At 43.1% G+C, this 26,995-nt stretch overlaps 3 protein-coding genes across 4 annotated transcripts in view; 1 reads left to right on the top strand and 2 right to left on the bottom strand.

Annotated features, from left to right (window-relative positions):
- The window catches only part of LOC141939545 (T-cell activation Rho GTPase-activating protein-like), a 107,455-nt gene that overhangs the window by 36,298 nt on the left and 44,162 nt on the right, over positions 1-26,995 (bottom strand). The window lies entirely within an intron of this gene.
- On the top strand, positions 7,561-15,398 carry ACOD1 (aconitate decarboxylase 1). The gene is made up of 5 exons (XM_074859483.1): positions 7,561-7,695; positions 9,027-9,188; positions 10,275-10,364; positions 12,340-12,545; positions 13,355-15,398. Exons 1-5 carry the CDS (start codon positions 7,684-7,686, stop codon positions 14,307-14,309), a joined length of 1,425 nt encoding a protein of 474 aa, XP_074715584.1. The 5' UTR covers positions 7,561-7,683; the 3' UTR covers positions 14,310-15,398.
- Positions 15,877-20,622, bottom strand: LOC141939542 (glutamine amidotransferase-like class 1 domain-containing protein 3, mitochondrial). 2 transcript variants are annotated; one of them, XM_074859481.1, is made up of 4 exons: positions 20,348-20,622; positions 19,627-19,798; positions 17,535-17,739; positions 15,877-16,165 (listed from the first exon to the last, which is right to left on the bottom strand). In XM_074859481.1, the coding sequence occupies exons 1-4, from the start codon at positions 20,495-20,497 to the stop codon at positions 15,973-15,975; spliced, it is 720 nt and encodes a 239-aa protein (XP_074715582.1). In that variant the 5' UTR covers positions 20,498-20,622; the 3' UTR covers positions 15,877-15,972. The 2 variants fall into 2 exon arrangements, with proteins under 2 accessions (XP_074715582.1, XP_074715583.1); XM_074859482.1 differs by having other exon boundaries at positions 20,390-20,619.

The raw sequence follows: 26,995 nt of genomic DNA, 5'->3' as shown, positions 1-26,995 counted from the left end.
GAAGTCTCTGGCACAAAGTTCACTCACAGTCAACCTTCTTACTGTATCTGAAAGAGGCAGGCAGCATTTCTGAGCAGAAATGATAGCATTGACAGAACAAAGTCAGGAACAGAAGACAGATAGCACAAGGCTTGTCTGCCCTAGGTCCTTGCACATGGCCAAGAAAAGAGAGGGATGGAGCTTCTGCCACAATTGCTGAGCAGCTCCTGCTCCAGATGTGCCAGACAGCTGGACACAGCCTCCATGGGCATTTTGAGTTGCTCTCTACTGTCCAGAGGACCAGGAAAAGGCAAGCCAAATGCTGACAGCAAGTAAAATGAGGGCAGACAAAAAGCCATATAACCCTGTCGCAGGGTGATGTGCAGAGTAGCCAAGGGCCAGCACCAACTGAGTGATCACAACCCACATGTGGACTATCGTAGAGGGTGTGGACCTTACTGTGGTGCCAAATTCAGTACTGATTTAAGCTCAGCTGCAGAGGCTCTCTGGGCCAACTGGTTACTTCTCCATCAAACAGCTCTGTATACATTGCCCTGCGCCCAGTGTACCAGCTCCTTCTAAACACCAAAAAAATTGAGCAGTTGCCCTTTATTTCATGGAGGTTAGTTCAGTAGAGGGACCTCTCCTGTCTCAACCTGATGCTGCTGCATGAGGCACGAGAAGTTAGCACTAGGTCTCCCTTCCCAGGCAGCAAAGATTTATTCAGCCTCTTTGCAGCACAGGAAAATTCAGTGTTGCTGTAAAGCATATTTCTGGGGGCTGGGAAGAGGAGACCTGCAACGAATCAGGGGACCTTAGGAGGTGGCTATATATACAGGCTTGCAGTCTCCTTCTTTCCCTTCTTCTTTTTCTTTCTCCCCCATCTTTCCTTTCCCTGTGCCACAAAAATATACTCTTCCAGCATCCTTATGAGACAGGTCATGTTTTATTCCCATACAGCCACATATCTTCTCTTTCCTTGCCTCCTTCACCCTTGCCAAGGAACCATCCATCTTCCCTAATTCATTTCAACTGGATAGGCTTCTCAAATTTGCAGGTAGTAGAAGAGCGTGGGGAAATATGCCTGGGCCTTGTTAGCACAGGAGGAAAAGGGGCAGTGCAGGGCTGGGCTGGGCTTGGAAGGGGGAAGAGATCCTGTTGCCAAGGGTAGTAGGGTGAGACATCAGGAAGCTGTGGGGAAAAACAACTTCTCAGCATCAGTCACCCTGTTCCTCCTTAGGAGCCCTTCCTTTGGCAGCAGCAGCTGAAGAGGAATGCAGAAGCACAAAGCAGCTATGTGTGGATTAGGCTAAAAATGACTCAGCTTTATTTTTTCATTCATAGGCAACACAGGCAGCAGACTGCCTCCTAAAAGTTGCTGCCCAAGGCAGCTACCTGCTTTTCTTATGTAGTGAAACAGCATTGCACTGGTCCTACCAGTGTATTGCTGGTTAATCTGTATGATTTACACACTGCTGCAATTGTGCTGGTGTTTTAGGCTGTGCCACAACATTTCAGTATTCCTTCATTTACAACTCAGTCAATCAGTTGGGGGGGGAAAAAAATGCACCTCCTCTCTCTTCTGACTCCCCCACCCACAAAGTTTAATAAAATACCATACCAAATCAAGGAAATCAAAAAGGAAAAAAAAATCCCAAAAGAAAACATAGACTTCAAAATAGACTTCAAAGCTGCCCAATTGGATAAAAAATAGAAATAGCCAGATCGCAGAAATGGAGAAATCTTGTTTGTGGAAAGGAGAAATAGAATTGGTTTATTTGGTTATTATACCAAAACCAAAGTCGTAGTGCTGGCATTGTGCCATGCAGAACAGTTACCAAAGTCAGTAGGATAAGATGTGTGAGCTGGTGGTAACACTAATGTCATATATTCTCACTGACCTGAAGTAATTTTTTTAAATAAAAAATGCCATGACTCAAACAACATTATTTTCCCTACAGCTAACTCTAATGGTCCTGCAACATCCAAGGCCACATAAGGAGGGACATCTTCCAACTATTGCAGGGAGGGACAAAGGTAAATAAAATGATGTCCACTACATCTGACAGTAGGTACCATTTTTAGGTGAATAGTTTTAAACCCTGCTGATGCTGAAGAGTCAACACGGATGATCAAAGGTTACAGAATCATTTCTTTCATTTTGTGAAAGTAGTTATTTTCCTTGATTTTTAATGCTTTCTGCATCTGTCTTAATCTACTCTGCTGAAGATGAGTAATGTCAGGGAAAAAATAGTGTCATTATAAATTCTAAAAGTCAAAATTCTTCAAATGCTACTTATGTAAAAAAGTACCAGTTTAAATCAAATCATTAACTCCTGCTTAAATGTTCAATTAGAAGAGTGTAATAATATAAATGTTTTATGTATTCACAGCTCTTGTCTTCAAATTTAACCTTTCTTCCGTTCTTGCTGTTATTTCTCCCTTTTATAAATGTTGGTGTAATTACGCTCATTTTCTCTTTAGAGGTGAATATACAATCACAGCTAGAAATTCCCCGGTGTGTTTTATAGTCTGAAATGTATAATACTCAATCTCATGACTAATAACTACCATGGCATGTTTTATAATTACACCATAAATCAGAGACTGCCACATTTAAAGTGTAATTTTAGACTGTTTTGCAATATTTCTTGGTACTTCTGAAATATATCGGGGTGGAAAATGCATGATCTAGCTATATACAACCACAGATGAGGAAAAAGAGTCTTTCTTCAGTTACTGGAGTGCCTGAAAAGAGATGCTAAAGGGCAGCAACATGCCTGTAGCTCATGGGATACCCAAGCTGCCTCAGGAACCTCAATGTGGGGATGTTGTCTGAGCAGATGTTGCAGACCAGTGATTAAGGAGGGTGGGGGGGGGGGGTGGGGGGGCGCGGAATCCACCCATGGCACAAGCTTGCAGAATGAGCAATCCATTAGCAACAAGTACGCTTTGGCTTTTGCAACATCATTTGTTGTTTAAATCCTTCCAGGGGGTTTATGTTTGGGAGGGACTAAGCAGAGGAGGAAAGTGAGCATTTGTGGGGAAAGCTGGAGGAAAAATTCTGCCAACTCACACAGCATCTCCCAGTACCTGTCTCAAGAGCTTCTCCAGCTGTTGACAGATAAATGATGGACTCCCACAAAATTAGGTGATTTTTTCTCCCAAAGACTGTTTCTGTTTGAAGGAGAATGCTTTGCTATTCATTCTGGGGTTGCCGTATATGCTTTAAGTATTATTTTAGCCCTTCCAGTGCATGCAGAAGTTTTTAATGACATCTGGGATCATTTCCTAGGAGTTCAAAATCCCTAAGTTATAGTTTAGATGCAGAGAGGCTCTTTTATCCCTTAATTAATATTGAAGCTTGTCATAGACTAGATATTGATGCCGCATTTTCCCACTGGACTGCCACCGCAGCCTTGCTGGGACCTGTTACGGCCTGACATCTGGGCTCGCTCTGAAATGAACAGGAGGGTGTCTTTGCTGAGTGCCTTACCATGGAAGATGCAGCAGCCCAGCACAGTGACTAATGCCTCGTTTGCACCACCAGAGTTCTGCTGATAATTTAATTAAAATTGCCACATCCCTCACATGTGCTTACATTAATTTGGTTTCCGCTAATCAAACTCTGAATTTATGCTAGTCAAGCTTTATCTTGTCCCCAAATGGCACGAGTCCTGTAATGACATCTGGCCACATTTTGACCACTTAATATAGACATCATGACTGCTCTTTGAGTAAGAGAGCAATGCGTGCTAAAGGCTGCCCCAGACTGCCAAAACCATCAACAAGAAGTTATGGCATGCACAAAAAGCCTATGTGATATTCTGTACCTGCTGCTATTATTCATACTGGAGGTCATGACATATAGAAACCCTACAGCCACCTGCTACTAGTCCAGATAACCTTATTTCTTTAGAAAACAGGGTGGAAAGATACAGTGGGATGAAGAAAAGTTTTGGGAACATGGCTGCGAGGCATCACAGGGAGAAGTGGTGGTAGCGCAGGGTGCAGAGCCAGTTCACAGGGTACTGGGGCTGGCTGTGTCACCTTCCCCTACACCTCCTCCTGGGCTGTGAACCCGAGGCAGCCAAGTACGGTGTAGCCACTTGCACTGTCAGCATCTGAATGCTGTAACTAGGATTATGGGTAAATGCTATAGTCTGGGTGAGACCTGGAATTCACACTGGGTCAACAGGAATTTCATGGATCTGCCGTGTCTCCTTGCATTGTTATAGCTCAGGCCCCTTCACACTACCCTATAAACAATGTTGAAGGGCTTACCTAATCATTCAATGACACACTCTTTGGCTTCAAACACACTTTTGCTACTAGTGGAGCAGCTTTAGCCCTGTTCACAGTATGTCTATACTGAAATGATTGATCTGTCTTGAATGAGATCCTATGTAATTACCCCACCTATGTCTGGTACCTGTATCTTACAGCTAATTTAAGCAAATCACCATCTACATTACAAGTTTAAATGAACTGCGAGGACTTCTCTTTAGGAATAGCACCACTAATTTACAAAGGCAAGAAGGACAGTGTAATGTGGACCTGGTGTGTTGACTTGTAACAGTCTTTACCAGAATACGGCCTGGCACTTCTGAGATTTGCTGTGAGGAGTTTGAAAAAAAGGAAACAAGGGTGTTGTAACTTCTCAGAGATTGCATTGCTGTTGTTACTAGTTGTGCAAGCAAGTGAATGAAAGAACTACCATAGGTTAGAAATTTCCAGAATTATACATTTCATGGTACAATCATTGCCTGCTATATTTGCTGTGTATTTTTGCTGGCTGGCTCCATAACTGCTGTTGGGGTGAACACAGGAAGGTAGGCTTGGGGAAAAGATGCACAGGAGACTATAATGATGGTGGTGCAGAATTACAGGATCCCAAGATTTATGGCTGTAGGTCTGTTTGTTAACAGGATTTAGATCAAGCCACCTATTCCAGATGATTTGTTAAGATTCTCACCTCTTTACTGTACTTAAAATATCCCAGTATAGGGAAAAAGAGCAGGTCCTGCACTTATTAGGTGTTTTCAGACCCTCAGCAATAGCAGAGTCTCTGTAAACAGACCACGTTGGCACCTGCCTCTTGTTTTCTTATCTTAGCACAGCCCATGAACAAAGTTACAACTTAAAAGCTGTCTTAGAGAAAAGGAAGCCTGGACTCTATTTTGTCATATTTTTTTATATTTTGTTAGAACAAAAGGAGCATAAGTCTAAGGCCAAAACTGCTTTCTGTTGCAAACATACAGCTTGCAGGTGTGGGCAGAGTTTAGCCTAAAATAACTGGAGGCAAAAGAAATAAAAAAGCAGCTTAAAAATGTGATGTCAGCAGGAGAAAATAGACTCTGTGGGGCACTGGTTTTCTAAAGCCTTGTTCTGTAATCAACACAGCTCATTACTGTAGCTGCACACGATGTTGCAAATGGCATTTGGATGAACGCATTTTGTCTTTCCATCATGCTTGCTAGTTAACAAATTGCCCAAATTGCTGAACCATGTGTATTGTGTCAAAGAAGAGGAAAGCAGCAGATTCCCTTTGTCAGGGTGGACAGCCTGTGCCAAACTCTTAAGTCACTGATTTTCAACCTTCTGTTTAGACCCCTATGAATTCTCCTGTGGAGGTACAGGACTTTCTATAGATGCCTCTTCCCCTGCAGTGATAATCATATTGCTTTCCTTTCCTTCCCAGTCTACAGTGTACACCTGACTCTGAGGTCTGCAGACCACATTTTGGAAACTGATCTCCCAAGCAATTTAATTTTGTGTATTTACAGTTTCACTTCATTCTTTTTTTAAAAAAAAAGTCACTTTCTCATAAATAGTACTGATGTTACTATTGCAATGCATGGAACAATCTATCCTGCAATCAAGGTCACAGAAGGAAGTGACCACATATCTGAGATCAGCTGGCAGCGTGTGACCACACATCACAAGTTCTGTCTCCCATCTGAATTCACTTTAGAGTCTTGCCATGGGACTAAAGGCAGCTGGACCTCTGCACTTCCCTCCTGTAATAGGTATTTCAAAGTGGTTGAACAGCTGCTCATATTTAAGAGAAAGACAGAAGGTTTTGAAAGGAGCCTGCACATAATGCAGGTTAGCCCGTACGGAAGTATGTATGCGTTTGTAGGGCTGGGTTTTAGGAGTCCTGGGCTGCAGGTTCTTTGGCTACATCCGTGAACAGACACACTACCGCTTCTGTCTTTTAAGGCACTCTGTCACCCAGTGCAATTTTCAGCATCAAGTTAGGCACCTGAAGATGATGTCCATAAGCAGAGCTGGCTCAAGGCACAGGCAAAATAGGCAAATGTCTGGGTTAGATCTTGCTAGGGAACAGCTGATCCTCTCCCATCTCTTTTTCCCTGCCCATGCCCTCCTAAAATTTAACAGAATACTGCTAGTGCTACTTCTTTCTCCTTCTGCTTGTGCTGCTAGATTTAATTTTGCATTTCTGAGGCAATGAAACTCAGTTTTGCCTGACAGCTGAGAATCCCTAAGCTGGCTTTGGAGACAGGCTGGACCAGCTCAGAAAGAGGTCTCCTCAACATCAGCACTGCCACGAGGAGGACTATGTGTCCAGGGAAGAGGATGCAGCCTGAAACAGGACCTTCAATAGTAGTTAGAACCACTCAAATCAATGTTTAACTTCACCTGTAGACCCATGCTAGTCTCTACCGGAAGAAGTCAGGAGTTAGATATGGCTTTACAAAATTATCTGAGGCTAGGCTGAGTAAAGGGCTGACATTCTTAAAGTTTTAGGCAGCACTTAAGCATGGAAGTGCAAGACTGTAATTCTGAAAAGACTTTGTTCCCTAACCCAGGAGGTTCCCAAACTTCAGACATACATTACTTTGTCACTTCAGAATTATTGCGTGTCCTCTACTTATGCTCCTCTGGGGTCTGCTCCCTTCCTGATGGGATAGTCAGGGATTTCTCACTCATTATCTTGTAGTAGTCTGGGATTCCCACAGAATCCCTAAACTGGTGGTGGGAGAAGTGCCTCCTTTCTCAGAGAATACATCCTTGCCTGAGATGCAGAAAATCTGCTAGTAGAAATGATAGTCTCACATAGCAATTCATGCTGTTAAAGGCCAAGAGCTGCCTTAATCCAGTTTATGGTCTGAAATTCTTATGGCACACATTTCCCATGTCTGAATTGTATGTATTATAGAGAAGACATATAGTGAAAGAAGAAAAAAACAAAACAAAACAAACAACAGGTTGTTTAAGTTAAAACAGCCTTTGCCATCCTGTACTGGGCTAGGACTGGGATGAGTACTTTCCCAACCAGTAGTTATCCATGGCCTAATGTGGTTCCCCAAGGTCAGCCTGACACACCTGATGACCTCTTCTCTCCATGCTACCAAATGTAAGACACTTGAATAATATATCAGTTTCTATCTGGTAATAAAATATCACATATATCAATTTACACAACATGTGAATGTGACTGTCAAAGTCCTATCAATGTCCCAGCAGTTAATAGTACGGTGAGTAAGAGGAAAGTTGCAAGTGAAGAAAAAGGAACATTTCCAGACAGAGGAGGAAATGGGCAGGACAAGATGAGCAATAAAAAGGGCCTATTACTTCTTCCCCCATCACAGACATACACATATAAATAGTGAGAGAGCGATTTCACTGGCTGTCACGCATTTGCTGCATCTCTCTGGGACCACGCACCATCCCCCCAAGATGTGGGCAAAGGTACTGTCTTGTTTCTTTGTACTGTAAGATTCACTTTTCTGTTTAAGCTTTTGTATCCTCACTCTATATGTTTCAGTAGGTGTGCATCACACCATGGAATATGTGGTTCACCTGCTTTAAATGACTTGTGTACCTCAAGATAGTCTTAATGCTTTAGTACAAAGCTGAGTGTGAACCTGTCTGAAATAATGGATACAATTCTGGCCACCTTGGTCAGAAAAGAGAAATCGAATTGGAACAACACAATGAAATGCTACTAGCACAATAGGGGTGAGTCTGCATTATAAAGGAGAGAGCAGCACAGTTTGGTTTGTTTACCTCAGCAAAATGAAGGCCAAGAGGAAATATCATCACTCTGTGTGGACATGTGCAGGGGAGTAGAAGAAGGGGAAGGACGAGGGGAAATGGAAGGAGACCATTTCCAAAGAGAAAGAAGAGCTATATTCAATAATGCCAATGTAAAAAAGCAAGTGTGTATAGACTGGTTGTAAATAATACATGCCTTCACAGGGAGAAGTTTCTAATGGTAGGAGAAGGGAAGTTCTAGAGTAGTTTCTAATAGAGATATTAACAGCAGCTACACCACCAGCCAAGAAGCAGCAAGCTGTGTTTGCATAATGGGTCAGTGTTTAATAGGAAAGAAAAAAAAAGTTAGAAATATAATTCCCAGATCAGCAGAAGCCAGGAACAAGGAGCCACTGCTTTTCAAAGAGGTAAGATCTTGTCTCGGAGAAAAGCTGGGAGTCCAGCTAAGCATGAATTCGATGAGAACTGGGAGCTAGGAGCAAGGGGTGCAAGGTGGAGCTGCCAAATCCTGCCTCCCACTGAAGTCCAAGCTCCACAAGACTTGGGATAGTAATTCTGCTACGTAGGGACATTAAGTCTTGCCTCCTTGTGTGGTAGTGGCTGCACTCGATTTCAGTAGCAGTAAGAAGGTGCAATGGAAGACAGATTTTTTTGCTTCTATTTGTTTTATATGTGTATAGATATAGATACATAGGTATAGATACCTTGCAAAGTTACATCACCTGCAGTGCTTGCCCTCAAGGACTCAAGTCAGGGAGGAAGCAGTAGAAATACAGAACAGACAAGGACACTGATGAAAGTATAAATAAAATATAAATAACACTGTGGCATTTCTGGGAATAAAAAGAGGAAGAATTCAAAGTTTAGTTTTGCTGATGCAATTCATGTAAGCAGAGGCAGGGCAGCAGAAATGACCAGCATGTTAAGCAGTAGCCCAAAACTGAAAGCAAAACAAAAAAATAGGGAAAAAAAGGTGGTTTATTTATATTAAGAGAAATATCTACTTCTTTTTTTTCCCCTCTCAGACAGTTACAGGAAATTTTGCCAATGTGATTCATGGTTTGAATGCAAACCACTTGACAGACCAAGTCATTCAGAGAAGCAAGCGAATGATTCTGGATACTCTTGGAGTGGGGCTTCTGGGTACCAGCACTGAGGTCTGCCACAAAGTGACACGGTACAGCAAGGTAAGATGTCTGACATTCATAAACCTAAAGGTTTCTCTATAAGAAAAGCAAAGGAAAATTTGGGCTATAAGGGGAAACTTTGTCATGATAAAATTCTTTTGGGAATGGAAAGACACAGTGTTCTTCCCACCAGAGACAGGGAAACTTCATTGCTCAAGTTTTAACTCTGAATGAGCAAAAGTCTGTGCAACAGACTGTATGTTGACCCTGACCCACCACCACAGAGTTAATTAAGAATCCCTTCCCTTCTTTTACCTATGAGATTTTATTAAAAATGTCAGCAAAGCAAACATCACTTAGAACTAGACTTTCCAAAATAAAGGAGTGTTAAAGGTATGGAGAGTTAATAGTGGGTTACTTCTAGTCCATAAAACATAATTGAGGTACATTGGTCACGTTTCTCCTCCGGCCTTGCTCTCCTTAAACTAGAGGAGTACTTGACCTTCCTTCCCAACACAGGAGCACATCAATGAGGAGAAGTTTATCTCGCTGTTTTATCAGTCAAACCTGGCTAGTTGGACTCAGGCTCCAGAGCTCTGTCTGCCAATAAGTCTCTTTGCACAGAGATCCCCCCTTCCAAAAGCATGGTGGTTTATGCCCTTTTATTTAATTCCATAAAGATCTCTTCATCGGCTAAAAGATCTGCACAACAAATGGAAAAGAGCAGACCCTTTTACAGCACAGGGATACAAGCACCAGTAGGCCATATATAATTTACTCCGGGTCTTACTAAAACATAGAAAATCAGAACCTTTAACTGGAGATCTTCCCCAACAAGGTGATGACAGTCCTTAGGGAACTGCCAATAGGCAGTGAGAAGTCCAGAGGTTGTGTGAAGGTATTGAATGACCAGGCAGATGGTGTTGGTCTGCCCTTTGAGGTCTGTTTGGGTGGAAAGAGCCCTTGACATAAGCCAACAGGAAACCAAGTTTCTTTTCATACTTTCTGATAGAACAACATTTTTCTCATGAAAGGGAACAGTTGGGTCCCAAGAGGGTATGGTCAGATCTTGGTTACATCAGAGATATGGTGCACAGAGATCCTTGGGCTCAGGACTTTGAATTAATTGATGTCAATTTGTTTCAGATCTACAGCTCAGACATATCCAGTACCATCTGGGGCCATTTGGATTTTCGATTGCCTCCTCTGTATGCAGCTTTTGTGAATGGAGTGGCTGTAAGGGATGCTCTTTTATTTGCCTTAAATCACACTATTTGATGCCATTCTTGCTCTAGAGAGAACAGAATGCTCCTAAAATCTTAGTCTACTTTATTCTTCTGCCTGAAGCCTGCTACAAAACTTTCCTTGACTGTTCTTCTAATGTGCTTCAACTTTCTTCTAATGAGTCCGAGCTCAAGGTATAATATATATCCGATCCAACTCAGCAGCACCCCTTACCTTTAATGTCAGACTTGAGGCTGTTTTCAAAGGTCAGAACTCTACAGCTTGTTACAACTTTGCTACAGCTGCATTACAAAGAGGTACTCTAGCTTTCACTGATTCTACCGGGATCCAAACTTCATGCCAACTGGCAAAGTATAGTTACAGAAAAACACAAATACAGACAGATGCACATATACATACACACATATAATATCACAAGGCAATTTAATCTTCAGTTATGCAGTTTGCAAAAGCCAGTTATATATTTTGGACACATACTTTGTCATTAAAGCAGTAGCTGACTCCCCAGACATTTGTCTAAATTCAGATTGAGGCTGAAACCATTTGAAATTGAAAGATGCACAGGAGGTGGGGTAGGCAAGTTAGATGCTTATGCAAAACTAGGGAAGGCGACCAACCAAGTAATATTAAGCCTATCTAATTTAGTGGGACAACAAGATCAGAGGTCCAATTTGACACCTCATTTCCAATGTAGAGAAAATTACCTCGGAAATGAGACCTGGTACCTCTCAGCTCCTAGCAGCCTGTGTGATATTCAAATCTGCTGTTAGCATGTACATAATCATTTCAGTTTACATCTTGGTCACAGGTTAATTCTAGGTGCTATTGAAGATGCAAGGAACACAGCTTCCCAGGTATTGGGCACAACCTTCCTTATCCTGCACCGCAGGGCGTCTTCCCAGCTGGCATCAAAGTTTTTCAAGACAGTGACTGAGTTTCCTTCTGTCTGTTCAGAAAGGCAGTCCTCAGAAGTGCATATTCCCAGTATTAGGGGGCAAGACCTGAGCACTGGGGAGCCTACCTTCCCAGTTTGCTCTGAAGTAAGACACGGGTGAATAGGTGTGAAAGTTCAGCTTTTGAGGCATTATTATGTTATTAAAATGCTGTCCCTGATGCTCTCAAGTCCTTGGAGATTCTCAAAACTTTTGGGGGGCTTCCCACAAGCACTACATTGCAAACACTGAGTACACTGCTGGGAGCAGTCTGCTACCAGAACAGCAGCTGTATGCCATACTGAGAACACCCAAAATCTCCTGGAGCAGTTGGGCTTGGGAAAGAGGAGGCACCTCTCTGGATACCCTCAAGGGTTAAGCAGCTCGTCCCAGCTTTAAGACTCCTACTCCCAGCAACCCCAGGAAGTCTGGTTCCTTGTGTGACAGGTCTTGTTTTGACAGGCTGAAAATTCAGGGTAAAGTTTGATCTACATTTTCAGGCTTGTGCTTGTTGCCTGTGGATGGTTGCACCAGAGAAGTTGTTCTGATACAACTTTCAGTTGGCTGTACGGATTCAACTGCTACAGCTTTAATGGTGTTAGCCCTAACAGCAGCATCAGTTGCAGCACTGGGGAAGTAATTTCATTATGCTTATAAACTGCTTTGGGGTAAGTGAAAATTCACCACTCACATGGTGGACCTAGAAATGCTGCTTTAATTATACCAGTCTAATGAAAGCAGCAAAAGCCTATTGTAGGAAAGAAGAATCATTTTCATACTGGTTTTAGACTGGTGCAACTTGAATTAGAACTATACTCCTTTGAGGCAAAATTTGTATTGCATCACCACTTCTCACAGAGCCATGTTGGGAGTAAAGGTCTTTAAAAGAAAGACTTTTGAAGTTTTGCTTTCTAAGGAAAATCTAGTTCTTCAGTCCTTTTTCATACCAGTTACAGTAGTTTAATTTGATTGAACCAATCTTGCCAAGTCAGAGTTCATTTCTGATGACAAGTTAAGGCTTCTCTTTCCATCAGGTGCACTCAATGGATTTTGATGACACATGGCATCCAGCCACACACCCATCCGGCGCTGTGCTCCCTGCCGTGATTGCACTCTCAGAGGCCTTTCCTCAGAAGAAAAAAATCTCAGGTCTCGATCTGCTCTTAGCTTTCAATGTGGGGATCGAAGTGCAAGGCAGGCTGCTGCGCTTCTCCAGCGAAGCCAGGAATATTCCGAAAAGGTACACAGAAATGCATCAAGTAGAAAGTTGAGTGGAAAGGTTTTTTTCTCGGTATTAATATAGTTAATTAATGCCAGCTAAAATACAAATGGCACAGTTAATCATATTTTCTATGTTGTTTGTCAGGAAAGCTTTATCATAAACATAAATACACTTACATGACTCCTTACAGCTTATCTAATAGATTTCTTTTTGAGAGCATCAATCAGTTTACAGGAAGAGGTGATGATCTCCCTATTAATTAAAAACAGCAGCAAAAGGGCAACGTTTTAACATCAGAGACTTCAGGCTCTCATGAATACGTACAATCATGCCTCACTTGCAAACAGTGGCTTGCTCTCAACAGAAAAGGAGTCACCGGTGCTGGGCTCAGAGCAGAGACCAAGAAGATGGGGAAAGCCTTGAAATGTGGGATAGACTAGATGTCCTCTTGCTATTTCTGTGTGTTTCTTCTACCAGTCTGAAAAACTGGTTCAGAATAACAAAAATTATTTACAGATAATTTATAGATGACTATAAACTGTGACACTTTTGCCATTACTCTGCTCAGTATGCCTTGAACTATGAGCCGTTCTAACGTTTCAATTGCTTTCTGGGGAGGACCTATTGTAAGTGGTACTATTCTAGTTTAACTTGTTCCTGGGGAAAAGCACAACTTTCTCTGTTAGGACCACACATGAATTCTGAATGTATATTTCTTTATGATCCAATTCATCTTCCACAGCAGTGAAAGGAAATTGGAGCTTGTGTTTATAGTGAATTCAGGTGACTTTTTGAAATATAGTAACGAAGAGATTTTGTTTTCCCAGGTTTCACCCACCAACTGTGGTTGGTACAATGGGGAGTGCAGCAGCTTGTGCTAAACTGCTAGCTCTTGACCGGCTGAAATGTAAAAACACCTTGGCTATTGCTGCCTCCTATGCAGGTGCCCCACTGGCTAACGCAGCCACCCAAACAAAGCCCCTCCACGTTGGCAATGCTGCCAAGCATGGACTGGAAGCGGCTTGCTTAGCATCACAGGGCCTCCAAGGAAACAAACAGATCTTGGACATGGAGTCAGGGATAGGTGCCTTTTATACAGATTACAACCCACAGACTCTGCCAACCTTGCAGTCTTATCCCTGGCTGTTGGACCAGCAAGACGTGGCCATCAAACGCTTTCCTGCTCATCTTGGAACGCACTGGGTGGCTGATGCAGCATCTTCTGTTAGGAAGAAGCTTGTGGAGAGCAGTGACAACTTGCTCCCCCTTGATAAAATTGAGAAAATCATTCTCAAAGTCCCAGAGGTCAAATATGTGAACAGACCCAGCCCTATCTCAGAGCATGAAGCTCGACACTCCTTCCAGTTTGTTGCATGCTCTGCTTTGCTGAATGGCAGCATGTCAGTCCAGTCCTTCGCCAGTGAGAATGTTCACCAGCCAGCCTTGCGAGAGCTCCTCTGCAAAACACAGCTGGAGCACCCTCCTGATAACACACCTAGCTTTGACAGTCTTTACTGTGAAGTGAGTGTCACACTTCGGGATGGCAACACGATCAGTGACCGCTGTGATACGTTCTACGGACACTGGAGGAAACCTCTGAAGAAGGAGGACTTGGAGAAAAAGTTTCAATCCAATGCCTCCAGCGTCCTGCCTGCAGAAGCCACAGAAGGCATTATAGAGACTGTGTACAATCTGGAAAATGTAGAGGATTGTTCTGTATTAAGTACATTTTTATCAGGACGGTCACCTAAAGCACTTTCAGAGAAGCGGTGCTTCCTTTGAATGTTCTGAGAGCTAGATGCTGTTCACAAAGCAAACACAAAATTCAGGACAAACTCTTCAGTGCCTCGAGCACTTTTAAATAGTACTCTTGTAACACAAGAGCCACGCTCAGTCCAATATTGTGGGTTTTGGCTAAGTAAATAGTTTAGCATTACGTGCACAGCTCAGGCTGAACAGAAGATCCTCTGCTGGCACAGTTGACTCTAATTATCTTTATACCTCTAGAGGCAAAGCACTGCTTGTGCGCAACACAAAATTTCCATCCTCTACTGCCAAAAATGTCTGTAGATTCTGCTTCTGCTAAATAACTCCATCAAGGAAATCCAAATTCTGGAGGAGTATGGAAATGCTGTGCCCATGAGAAACATCACTGTGAGGACAGAGAGTAAGGGCCTTGATATAATTATTTCTGTAGATTTAGCTTCAAAGCCTCCTTGAAGAGGCCACCTATTATGTCCAGGCTTTGATGTTTGTGCTAAAAAAACACGGCACACAAGAGTAGTAGCACTTGATACTCTGCGTCACGTGAGGTTTCGCTGTAACGATTGGGCTTGCACTGACAAGGTAAAGGTTCGTGCCCTTTCCTGATCACGCCAGCTGCTGAGCAAGAGGAACAACTCAACACTCCTCGTCATAAAAGCATTATTTCCCAGTTTGGCCTTTTGGCTGCTCTGTGATGCAGGTTTGTTCCTGCTGTATTGCTGCTCCAGTTACAAGGTGCTTGCTTGACAAGAAATGATTAGCACTAATTAGTGATGACACGTTTAGATTACTTCAGGCACTGCAAAGCATGGGCTACCGTACACTTGTTATGAGTGACAGGGACCTGTGAGCACCCGAACCCTTCTTATGCTGAGACAATTAAGTATCCATAGTGGCACTCAACTTACCTTGATAATGAATTCTCGGAATTTTTATTTCCTTCAGTACAGATTTGTCAGACTGTGTTTCTAAGAGAGGCTGATGACCTTTGTTCACATATGTAAGATCAAAGCACATGTTCTAACATATCTAAAATGTACCTTCCTTAGGGCCCTGAACTATGTATGCAAAAAATGACAAAATAAAGCCAATTCATGTTACTAACTAAACCTCAAATTATTTCATTTTTTACAGCAAAACCTGCGTATTTTCCACATACAATGTATTCAGTTGTATTTCAGCCTCTGACTTTCAGCTTATGAAGTCAGTTTATCTAGGGGACTCTGCAAAAATAACCACATTCTTTTCTTTTTCCCTCCTGATTACGAGGTAGACTTGAAGTACTCACCTATACTGAAGGTATACAGCCTCATTTACAGCTATTTCAGCTGTAATTATAGCTGGGTAATACCAAAAGTGAATTACTGATAATCATTAGTGATGTGATAAAACACCACTGGACAAGGAGAGTTCCTACATTATCTTATCAAACCTGAATACATTCAAATTAATGGGAAAAAGAAAGAGGAATTCCCATCACCACAGCAACCTTCAACACATGCTTTCTATTTTAAGAGAAATAAATAGGATAAACTTAGCAATAACCAGATTTAAAAAACAAAGAAACAATCCAAGAACTGTGAAGTTTAGTAGTTGCATTATTTTATTAATACAATCAAAGGAAGCTAAATGCTTATGCTTAGCTAAACTGATTTCCTTGCAGAAGTCTGTCTGCTTCCAGTCAGGCAAGTTTCAGGACTTCTTGTACCATTGTCCCAATTCCATCAAAGATTTCATGCAGAGGAGCCTTGCACATGAAAGCACAGGTAGTAACTATTTTATTGGCTTTATCCACATGGGATTCATTTACATTTTTGCAAATGTGCTTACATCCAAGCTCTGCTATAGCAGATGCTGTTTCAGCATCAGGAAATCTGTAAATAAAAAGACTGTAATTACCATAAAGAGATGATATAGCCATAAAGTTCTGCCAACATAACCTGAATGAAAGAACTACAATAATATTTAAGTGACCCTTCAGTTGATGATGACAAGGAAGTAAACATACAGCCACTGTCAGGTTTTCCCATCCCCTATGGTCACAAGTGATCTGATTTCTTTGAAAACAAGGTCTGAAACGCAGACCCACAGTATGTCAGAAGGTACAATTCTGTTTTTAACAATCTTTCAGTAAGTTTACAAGATGATGAAAGCCATAACTGATTCTCAAAAGCTTGAGAGATGCCAGCTGAACTTGCAGACACATAAGACCTTTTCCGACACTTCCATGTAAGATCTTCCACTGGGACTCTGCAGAGATTTTTTTTTTTTTCCTGAGGATAAGGGAGGAACAGAGGCAATCCCTCACTACTGCTGCCGATACGAAATTCCACTCAGAAGTTTTATCGGGAGTTGACAGTTCTTGAAGCAGCACTGACCCTGCTCTCATCTGCCCCCCTAAACTGACCCCAAACCACCACCACCAGAAAAACTTTATTAAAAATCCCTGAGCAGACAATAGGCCACAGACACAATTTACGCAGCCACTCAAATTACCACAGGGTACCAAGTTTTTGAATGCCAGCTGGCCAGATGCCTGTTCTTCATTTGCACATTTGCAATACAAATTGTGGCCTTCAAAGGCATTGGGTAAGCAAATTCTGTAGCTCACTTAGTATGAGCTAAAATCTATCACTCAATTACCGTGAATATAACCTGAAAATATAACTTGATATCCCTTGGTCATCTGCATGTTTGTGCAGCTATGATTCTATAAAAGTCACTTTGTTCTGTCACTTTTAGGACTGACAGCTACATCCAGTGACTCAGTAGCACCCACACTGCACAATAAAGACAGTGCAGGAGCCTTTGTTACCTTTGGTGGCTCATAGAGCAACGGCTTAGGCAAGAGACAAGGCTACCTAGAGTTTTCATACTATTAATTGTAATAGTATGTATAATAGTATGTAATAGTATTAATCATAAAGTATCTTATCTATATAATAGATATGATAGTTGACATCATAGAACATATCACAGACCAACATATTTCTGAATTTAGAGATAAATTTTTCCAATGTTGCAGCGCACAAGTCACCTGACCTCACAGATTCAGTCTGTCTGCCCTGAGAGTTCTGCGCCTACTACTATCATGCAAGTGAAAATTTGAAGTAAGTGAAAAATGTCACTAATAAGGTACCCAGGGGTTACTGGCAGCAGAGACCTCAAGAGTTTTTCACAGAGGACTGGCCATTTCCTAATCCTAATTCCCATGTGAATTATCTCCATCCATTTCCTTCTTACCTTCCATCTACGTTTTTATCTTGGCCGACTGTGACCTCACAACCGGGAAAGACTTTAGCTGCCAGGACTGGTGATATACAGCACAAACCAATGGGCTTTTTAGCACTGTGGAAAGCTTGGAGTGTGGAGTTCACGTGCTCATGGACAGTGCAGTTCTTGCCATCTACAGCCCAGGAACAGAGGTTCTTTGCTACACCAAAGCCACCTAAAAAAAGAACACCCAAAAAGCTCAAATGTAAGACACTGCTAAAAGCCATTAAATTCAATAGCAGACAGAAGTTCTCCTTTTTTTTTTACAACATAATCTTGGCATACATAGGACTATTAAGTTGCTATACTGAAAGCTTTCAGCACATGACAGATGATGGGTTTACAATATTAGAAATTTAACAGCATGTTTTTTATACCATGTATGTTACATAGGTCAGAAAATTAATCTTGCTGTAGTGACCAACAAATAAATAAATAGGAAACCTCATATTCATTTGCTAGTCACTGGAAAAGCTGCACCATCTGATACGCACCCCTCAATAAGTAAGAGAGCGATCAGAAGAAAGACCAATGATAGTTAAAAGTAGAAGAGTGTAATTCACAAGAGTGAAACAGTGATTTGACCCTGTACAGTAATCTACTCTCAAGTTTTAGTCTGGTACTTAAGAAATTATAGGAGAGGTTTTTTTCCCCCCCCAGAATTATTTTTGACTTAGAAAAAAAAAGGTTAACACAATAAAAACAAGATGGATATTACACAAAAAGGAAGTTATAATTTATACTCTGAGATATACCAACTTGTGAATGATAACAGAATTTCCTATTAAAAATAAAACAATGCTGGATTTGTCTTCTTAGAAATTAGTTAGAACAGTCCTTTACTTGCATTTAATCTTCGCTTAATTGTAAAAGCAGATTATATTTTACAGCACCTTTGTTTGCTGGATTTATAGCCATCAGAATAATCAAAGTAAGAAGGTTATTAGTAAATGTAACCATCCATTATCTTTGATTCCTTATGGAATGTGTACAGCATCAACTTTTCTACAATAAACAAACAGAAACTTCCACAAGTGTTTCAATGGACAACTCAAGTTTTAAATTTTTAGTATTTTTCCTTTCACTCTTTGCTCACTTTCAAGTGTTATCTGGAATGTCTGAGGTAAGATTTTAATTTTCAAACTTAATAGGGTTTATTTCCCTCTAACAGTTATTACAGCAAACCCCCTGAGCCTGGGTTGTAACAGCATGAAATTAACGTCAAAAATACTTGCTCGCCTCTACTCCCCGATCAGCCCTGATGTCAGCCGCTCATTTTAGCGCTGGAAGCGTGTTTCTCTGCGTTATACACACACTCCCTCTGCTGGCTTTACAACAGAAGACAGTGTAACGGACTTCAAAATTAACACTTAAGCACAATCCTAAAGGCAGTATTTAACAGTACTATGAATACTCTGGAAAGTGATCTTCAGTAATGCATAATTTCCTTGTGACGCTTCAGTTTTTTCACTTCTAAAGTGATTACAATTACTTCCATCTGAAAGGCAATTCTGTGGTCTAGAAATAAAAAATTATCCATAAATATGTTTAGTATAACTTGATCAGCAGCAGACCAGATACATAATTAAAACAAAACATACGCACATCTGACAGAGAATATAATCTATCTGGCAACTTGCTATTCTACCAACAATTTCAGAGTCTCTAAAATTAAGGCATTGCCATGTAATGTCAAGTTCTGGCCCTACTTTTGCTCAGTGGTCAGTGTTCTTCTCCACAAGTAGTCCTGAAGTTTTCACCATCCTTAGAAAGAAGGAACAGTGTGATGTATAACTAAACATCAGAAGAAGACTCTAGCATATTAAATTAATGAACTATAAATTAATAAACTGAGATGACTTACCAGTCCATGAGAGCTTGCTAAACCTTTTTCTCATCCTCAAAAGAAAATAAGTAAAAAGAAACGAAAAAAACACGTACCTCTCAAATTCAAGAGTGAAATTTATTCTCTAAACAGATTTTAAAATTTAAAAAGTAGCAGAGACAAAGCAGTTATTTGCAGTTGAAAAACCACAAAAAATTTTCTTTTAAAAGCACCTACCAGGGAAAATGACCGCATCAAATTCACTAGTTTTCAGTTCAGCCAAATCCTGAATGTTTCCTCTTGCCAATCTGGCACTTTCAACTAACACGTTTCTTTTCTCTTCTGTTGGACTTCCTTTTAGGTGATCGACTACATCCCTTTGCTCAATATTGGGGGCAAATATCTTCACCTAGAATATAAAAATTAAGCAATTTTATGAATGTAAACAGAACTCATACATATTAATCACATTAAAGACCATTCAACAAAAACAGGTTTTGTGCCTGAAGTCTCTTATCCAAGAGAAGTGGATTCCACGGGGTGGATCCATCACATTAACTATCTAAAGCGACAGGTGACATTAGGATAGGTAAGCATGGCCATCCTCCCCATCCCATTCCTGCAGTTTTTTGACAGGAGTGCAGTCTCTGAGGAGGGGGGTGAATAAAGAAAAGGAAGAGGGCAAGATAAGGAGAGAGATTATGGTTGAATAGGCTTTGTAATGTGCAGCGGCGGGGAAAAAACCATCGCGAAGCAGTAGGGGCTCCAATCCCACAAACAGCGGCATGGCCTGCCCCGCACCCCAGCACAGAGCGGAGGGAGTGGAGGGGTGCGGAGCGGGGGCGGGGGGGGGGGGGGGGCGGGAGGGAAGGCCAAGGCGGGGGTCCCCCGGCTGCTGAGGGGCGTGAAGAGACCCGGGAGACACACCTCCACCCCCCGCGGAGCCTGTCACACGCACCCCGTAGGGCCGCCGGGGAGCGGGGCCCCGCCGCCCCCCTACCTCCGCGCCGCCGCGGCTGAGGTGCACCAGCGCCGCCGAGGCCTCGTGAATCTCGCTGCCATCGAAGACGCCGCAGCCGGCGAGAACTAAGGCCACCCGCTTGCCCATGGTGGCCCCGCGCCGCCGAGCGCCCGCCCCTCAGGCCCGGGCAGGGGCTGCTCAAGCCGGCGAACCCAGGCCTCACAGTCCCCGTCCGTCCGTCCGTCCGTCCGTCCGTCCGCCCTGCCTCCTCCTGCTGCGCCTGCGCGCCAGGCCCCGGCTCGGCCTCCATCTTGCAGCTCCACGCAGACGTTTATTTGCTTTGAAAGCCAAAAAAAGTGGAGTTTGGATAAAGGCCAGCAGTACTGCTGGGTCCTGATGTTGTTTGTTTCAGTGATAACCTTACTCATCAGACCCATGTACCCCTTTTGGCTCCCTTAAACCTTATATTGTGTTGTAGGGAGCAGCTCCATATTACCAGGAAAAACAGAATTTCTTTGGAAAACCAGCCTTTCACCTGCTGCCAGCTTAGTCATTAAAGCATTGCCCTAGGGAACTAAAGGGCTTCCTTGGGCCAAGGCAGACAGTCATCCCTAGTCTCCTCCCGATGACCACGCACACAAGTGCCACACCGGATACCAGTTGTATTTAATTTTAGCAAAATATCTCAGCTCTTGGTTCTTCATTTTTCATGAGCTGCTTCCCTTATAATAATAAGAAACTGGGGCTTAATATTGAAAACCTACAGTTTTACTGGACCTGAGGGCTGAAAAACTGGATCTTGTAGAAAAATGGGAGTGTCTTCCAAAATTTTGGAGTATGGGGGTTCTGCAGGGGGACACAACAATGCATAGGCTGGGAGGAGCAAAAATGGTATATGAAAGCAGAGAGTCTATCAAAATGCATTCAGCTATATACTGAGAGGTTAGGAGTCTGTGCAGGATGATGGATAGGGAGATTCTTGAACAGGAAGGGGCCAAAACAGGGAAACTCCCTGCTTAAGGGCAGACTGCTGTCTGCTCGGCAATGTTTGCTCCAAACGAACAGCTCGGTCTCCACCACCACCCACACTCTGCCCCTCAGGACCGAGCAGGACTGTGGTGCAACTCCAGCTCGGAAAGCCCTCGATTGCCTGACCACCTTATCCACAACCATATGCTGGGAGATCCCTCTCGGCTCAAAACACTTGAGTTAGAGCTCTGTACAGCATGAAACCCTCACCTTACTCCTCTAGACTGAGTAGGACCCCAGGGAAATTCCAGTGGGGCCATCTCAACCTAAAGAAATACAAAGTATATTTGGTGAGAGTGGAGTGGCAGTTCAACATACTTACTGGCATGGGACTCCTTAGGCTCAGCTGCGAGAGAGTGGGGGGGGTTGGTTTGGTGTGGGGACAGGAGAAGTGAGAGTCTCCAGAGCTGGAATCCCACTGGAGTTCTCCTCATGCTTGAGAGCTAGGAAGATGCTGTTCTCTGGAAGGAGTTTAAGTTCAGTGCATGTTTGGAGATATGAGTGGAGTCCCAAACTCTCCTGTGTGTTAGGGCCAGGGTTAATGTTAGAGCTAGGGAAGTGAGCACCTTCAGAGCTGGAATTCCCTGCTCCTTTCTGTCCTGACTTACTGGCTAGTCTTCCTGGATGGACTCTGGACCTGAACTGTCAGTAATCTCATCTCCAGTCTTGTTTCTGGCTCTGTCTCTTGGGTCACATTATAGATAGCCTTTTTTCCTGGATGGACCTTGCACTCAATTGGGATGTGTGTGGAGCAGTTTGCTAACAACTGGCTACGTGAGAAAGGGCACAGCACCGAGGAACTGCTGACAACGGCGACGTGATGGGAAAATACCGAAAAGTATCAAAGAAGAACAAAGAACAGAAGCAAGACTATGTAGAAGGCCTTGCAGAAATCATAAGGGGTGGGATTGGTATTTAACCTTAGCAACCAAAGTATCTAACCTTAGCAACCTATAAGGAGCTCGCTTTTTGCAATATGTATGAACTAATTATTGTAGATATAAAAGAAGTGTGAGTACTAATAAAGTTGAGCCTTTGTGCATTAAATGATGGCTGGGCTCCCTCTGCGTTCTTTCAACAAATGGTGACCGCGACGTGATACGTGCCAAAGGACGTATAAGGCACCACGAAGGATAAAGACCAGAGAAGGTTGTTCAGGTCCTTAAGCAGCGAGGACGGCGAAAGGCGACTGAAATAAGAGAAAAGGCCCGCGCCCTGGGTGTCATAAGAGGTGAACCCTGCTGATACGTGCTGCCGAGACCTGGAAAGGCTGCAACGGAAAAATTCAGGTATGGACAGGCAAGCAGCATATGATTTATTTGCATCCTGGCTGACACAACGCCGGGTTGAGGGAATAGATGTAAAAAAGGATCTTCAGGGGCTTTTAGCTTATGGGGTAGAGCAAGGTTGTTTTATTAATCCACATGTAGTTCATGAGTTATCGGAATGGCGAAAATTTGGAGATAAATTATGGGAATTAACATTGAACGATGATAAGACAGCAAAAAAGTTGGGAAAGTTATGGAGGGTGGTTCATAATGAATTGCTCAGGTATCAGGCTGAAAAAAGAGCTGCACAGAGCGCAATTGCGGCAAAAGAGAAAAACACCAGATATGGGGAGGAGGAAACTAGGTGGCCATTACCGCCTACGTTTCGTGAGCTTGTTTTACCACCTTTACGTTCCGAAGAGACGGGACAGGAAAGCTCAGAACGAGTTCTCCCTACCGCTCCCCCCGCTTCTGCCCTGAGTAGCCCTGACGCGTCCAGCCAGACTGTGACGCCGGAAAGCGAGAATTCTACTCCTGGCTCAGAAGATGGGCTGGGGATAGAGATCGCTAAAGAAAGGTGTCGGGCTTGGAATGCATTGGCACGAGAGGGGTTAGAAAAAGGGGATGAGGAGATGACTCAGATGGCGACAGCAATGGCTTTTCCAGTTCAGTTTCAGCCGAACCCAGCTGGTGGAATAAATGCTACTGTTACGGCATTAGATTGGAAGCTTTTGTCACAATTGCGCTCTACAGTGAGTTCTTATGGTGTTACTGGTGAACCGGTTCGTCAAATGTTAGATTATCTCTGGAGCACTCAACTTCTTTTGCCTGCAGATTGTCGGGGTATAGCAAAGTTAATTTTCTCTCCTAGTCAGTTGTTGTTGTTTAATGCGCATTGGCAAGCGAGAGTATTAGAATCGGTAGCGGTACAGCGACAAGCAGGAGATCCATTACAAGGGATCACAATGGATGAATTAATGGGGTTAGGACCTTATGCTAGAGTAGAAGCTCAAGCATTGCTCGGTCCGGATAAGGTGAGAGAGGCAATGAGGTTAGTGAGAGAAGCCATAGAGCAAGTGAAAGAGCCAGACGGAGTTCCAATGTATATGGGGATTAAGCAAGGGAGAGAAGAGACTTTGGGCAGTTTTGTAGATAAGTTGGTAAATGCAATTGAAAGAGCAAGAGTACCTAACTTCATGCAGGGTGCTCTCTTAAAACAATGTATTTTACAAAATGGCAATCCTGCTACAAAGAGTTTACTGAATACATTAGGGGCAAATTGGACTGTAGAGGAGGCACTTGAAAAGGCGTCATCGATACCCACTGGGCCTCAGGCTTTTCTTGTAGAGGCAATAAAGAAATTAGGGGAAGGAATGAAAGAACAGGCTCAGGCTACTCAAAGTCAGGTTATGGCAGCCCTTGCGCCTCTCCAGACCTCGCCAGCAGTTAGAGTGCAAACACCTCAAAAGGGGCAGCTGCGGTGTTACCGATGCGGAGCTCCAGGGCATGTACGAAAGAGTTGTACAGCCAGAAATGTATGGTGTCAAACTTGCCGATCCAACTCCCATAATGAGGGGGTTTGCCACAGACGGTCGGGAAACTTCACACGGAGCGCGTTCGCCGGCCGCCGCGCGACGACAAAAGTTGCAGCCGCAGCGCAGTCCTTCAACCCGCCACCCGGGGAAGTCTCGGGTTGGACCTGGCAGCAGCAGTAGATGTTACCCTGTTAACAAATAATCCTCAAACAATATCTATGAACGTACGAGGACCTATCATCATTAATGGGAGAGCCATGGGAGCTTTATTATTAGGAAGATCATTGGCATCACAATGTGGACTATTTGTTTTACCGGGAGTTATTGATGCAGATTATGAAGGTGAAATCTATATTATGGCATATACACTGAATCCACCAGTAAAGATTGCACAGGGACAACAGATTGCACAGCTGGTGCCCCTGCCACAAGTGACTCAAACAATACGACCAATAACTGAGGAGAGTTGCGGAAACAAAGGCTTCGGATCCACAGGAAGCCTGACCCTGCTAACACTGAATCTGAGTACGAGACCCAGAAAGACTGTTCACCTGTCATTTCAAGGGGATATCTTTGTGTTTCTACACCAACAGGCACCGCATGGGTTCCAGCGAGATGGGCGAAACCTGCCGCACCTCCCAATGACGCCGGAAGAGAGACAAGCTCATCGACAGCGACTGAAGATTCAGCCGGTTCTAGCGGGGATTGAGAGTCTACTCGGACATTCACTTTACTGGGCAACGCTGTCAGATGTTTGGAGAATTATTGAATGGTTAAATGTTAGGGTGACAAGTGTTAGTCATGTTTGCTTAGGACAGATGCAGAGACGATATCTAACAATAGGGAAAAAGGTAAAACAATGAAACAAAGAGGTATAATTTGTCTTTACATCTTCACACTAAGTGGAGCAATAGATGTATTGATGAGGTTTAGTCAGCCAAGGGAAAATGTGTGGGTAACGTTGGCCAACTTGACAGGACAGTCATCACTCTGTTTGGCTTTAGGAAGTATCAGCCATCCATTCCGCACTTGTTTGGTTGGACTTCCAGTGTGGAAACCTGGAGAGTTTTGTAGTTATGTTGTGAATCAGACACTATGCAGTGCAGCTTATACAGAGGATGATGGGAAACATCAGTGTGAGCTTATATTATCACTAAATACAACATTAGAATCCCCACCTGAGGAATTAGAACTTTTTGGAAGTGCAAATGCTAGCCTAACAACTAAAAGAACTGGAAAATGGGTCAGCTTTCTGCCAAGGCAGGAACACCTTAATACACACAGGAAGATGTGGGCTTCATTAGATTCAGCATTAGACCCTGGTAGTGTGTATGAGCAACTATATTCAAGCTGTAATGGTAGCAACATAACAACAGCAAGAGAGCTACCAACAGGAATCTTTTTAATATGTGGTGACAGAGCCTGGAATGGTATACCGATACACCCACAGGGAGGTCCCTGTTACCTGGGACGACTAAGTTTATTTCATCCGAATATGTCTGCCTTGATGAAACTTACTAACAGAACCAGGACGCAGCGGTCCATACATGAACTAGATTGTAGTGGGATAGGAGAGCCACGATTCTGGACAGAATTTACACAGGTGTTAGTTGCAACTATTTTGCCAGGAGGAGCGGCTAATAAAGCCATGAACTTAGCAAAACAGATAGGATGTTGGGCAAAAGATGAGCTTAATCGCACTTCTGAAATTTTAGATCGGCTTACAGCAGATGTAGAAAGTGTTAACCATGCAGTATTACAAAATAGAGCAGCTATTGATTTTTTGCTTTTAGCACAAGGCCATGGATGTGAGGAATTTGAAGGAATGTGTTGCATGAACCTGACAGACAATTATTCTTCAGTCCATGCGAAGATTAGGAAATTGCAAGAAGGCCTGCACAGCTTGAAACAAGTAGATGGATTAGGGATTGAAAGCTGGTTAAAAGAATGGGGACTTTCAGGATGGTTAATATCTCTGATCAAGTCTATAGGGGTAGTGATCTTGGTAATTGTGGTTGTACTTTTGATGTTGCCATGTATTGTCAGTCTTCTGCAAAGGGCCCTGCAGAAGACTGCCTCTGCAATATTTTTAGTACAAATGCAAAAAGAAAACGGGGGAGATGTGGAGCAGTTTGCTAACAACTGGCTACGTGAGAAAGGGCACAGCACCGAGGAACTGCTGACAACGGCGACGTGATGGGAAAATACCGAAAAGTATCAAAGAAGAACAAAGAACAGAAGCAAGACTATGTAGAAGGCCTTGCAGAAATCATAAGGGGTGGGATTGGTATTTAACCTTAGCAACCAAAGTATCTAACCTTAGCAACCTATAAGGAGCTCGCTTTTTGCAATATGTATGAACTAATTATTGTAGATATAAAAGAAGTGTGAGTACTAATAAAGTTGAGCCTTTGTGCATTAAATGATGGCTGGGCTCCCTCTGCGTTCTTTCAACAGATGTGATATTCCCATCCCACTTCAGGTCCCCCATGTCACATCTCTGTGCCAGCTCCATAACTGCCCTGGCTCTGTGTCATGGTCTACCTCCAACTTGCTGATGCCATGTCCCTGCCCTGGCTTGGGGGACCTTGTCATGGTCTTCCGTGTCTGTCTTAGGTCCATGTTTTCATGCCAGCTTATGACATGTCCTTGCTCTGCATCACTCTGGAGTAGCCCTGTGATGACTCTTCTCTGGCCTGAGCCCACAACAGCAAGTAGCAACAAGAACATTTCACAAAGGGTACATCTCTGAAGCCAGATCTTTGCAAGGTGAGAGGACACACCTTGATGGGAGAAGAAGCTGCTGTCAGGGC

Source organism: Strix uralensis, chromosome 2, assembly GCF_047716275.1.
Source record: "Strix uralensis isolate ZFMK-TIS-50842 chromosome 2, bStrUra1, whole genome shotgun sequence".
In the NCBI taxonomy this organism is placed as follows: Eukaryota; Metazoa; Chordata; class Aves; order Strigiformes; family Strigidae; genus Strix; species Strix uralensis.
Note: the sequence above shows the minus strand (reverse complement) of the source record. Positions and strands in the feature narration are given on the sequence as shown.

Bases quoted from the DNA above. Each gene is read 5' to 3' on its own strand.
- ACOD1 (XM_074859483.1), top strand. The intron at 9,189-10,274 runs GTAAGATGTCTG...AATTTGTTTCAG, and splicing joins AAGTGACACGGTACAGCAAG to ATCTACAGCTCAGACATATC. The intron at 12,546-13,354 runs GTACACAGAAAT...TTGTTTTCCCAG, and splicing joins GCCAGGAATATTCCGAAAAG to GTTTCACCCACCAACTGTGG.
- LOC141939542 (XM_074859481.1), bottom strand. From the start codon at position 20,497: ATGGGCAAGCGGGTGGCCTTAGTTCTCGCCGGCTGCGGCGTCTTCGAT. The intron at 19,799-20,347 runs GTGCGTGTGACA...TTTATATTCTAG, and splicing joins CTCCCCGGCGGCCCTACGGG to GTGAAGATATTTGCCCCCAA. The intron at 16,166-17,534 runs GTAAGAAGGAAA...TTTTATTTACAG, and splicing joins GATAAAAACGTAGATGGAAG to ATTTCCTGATGCTGAAACAG.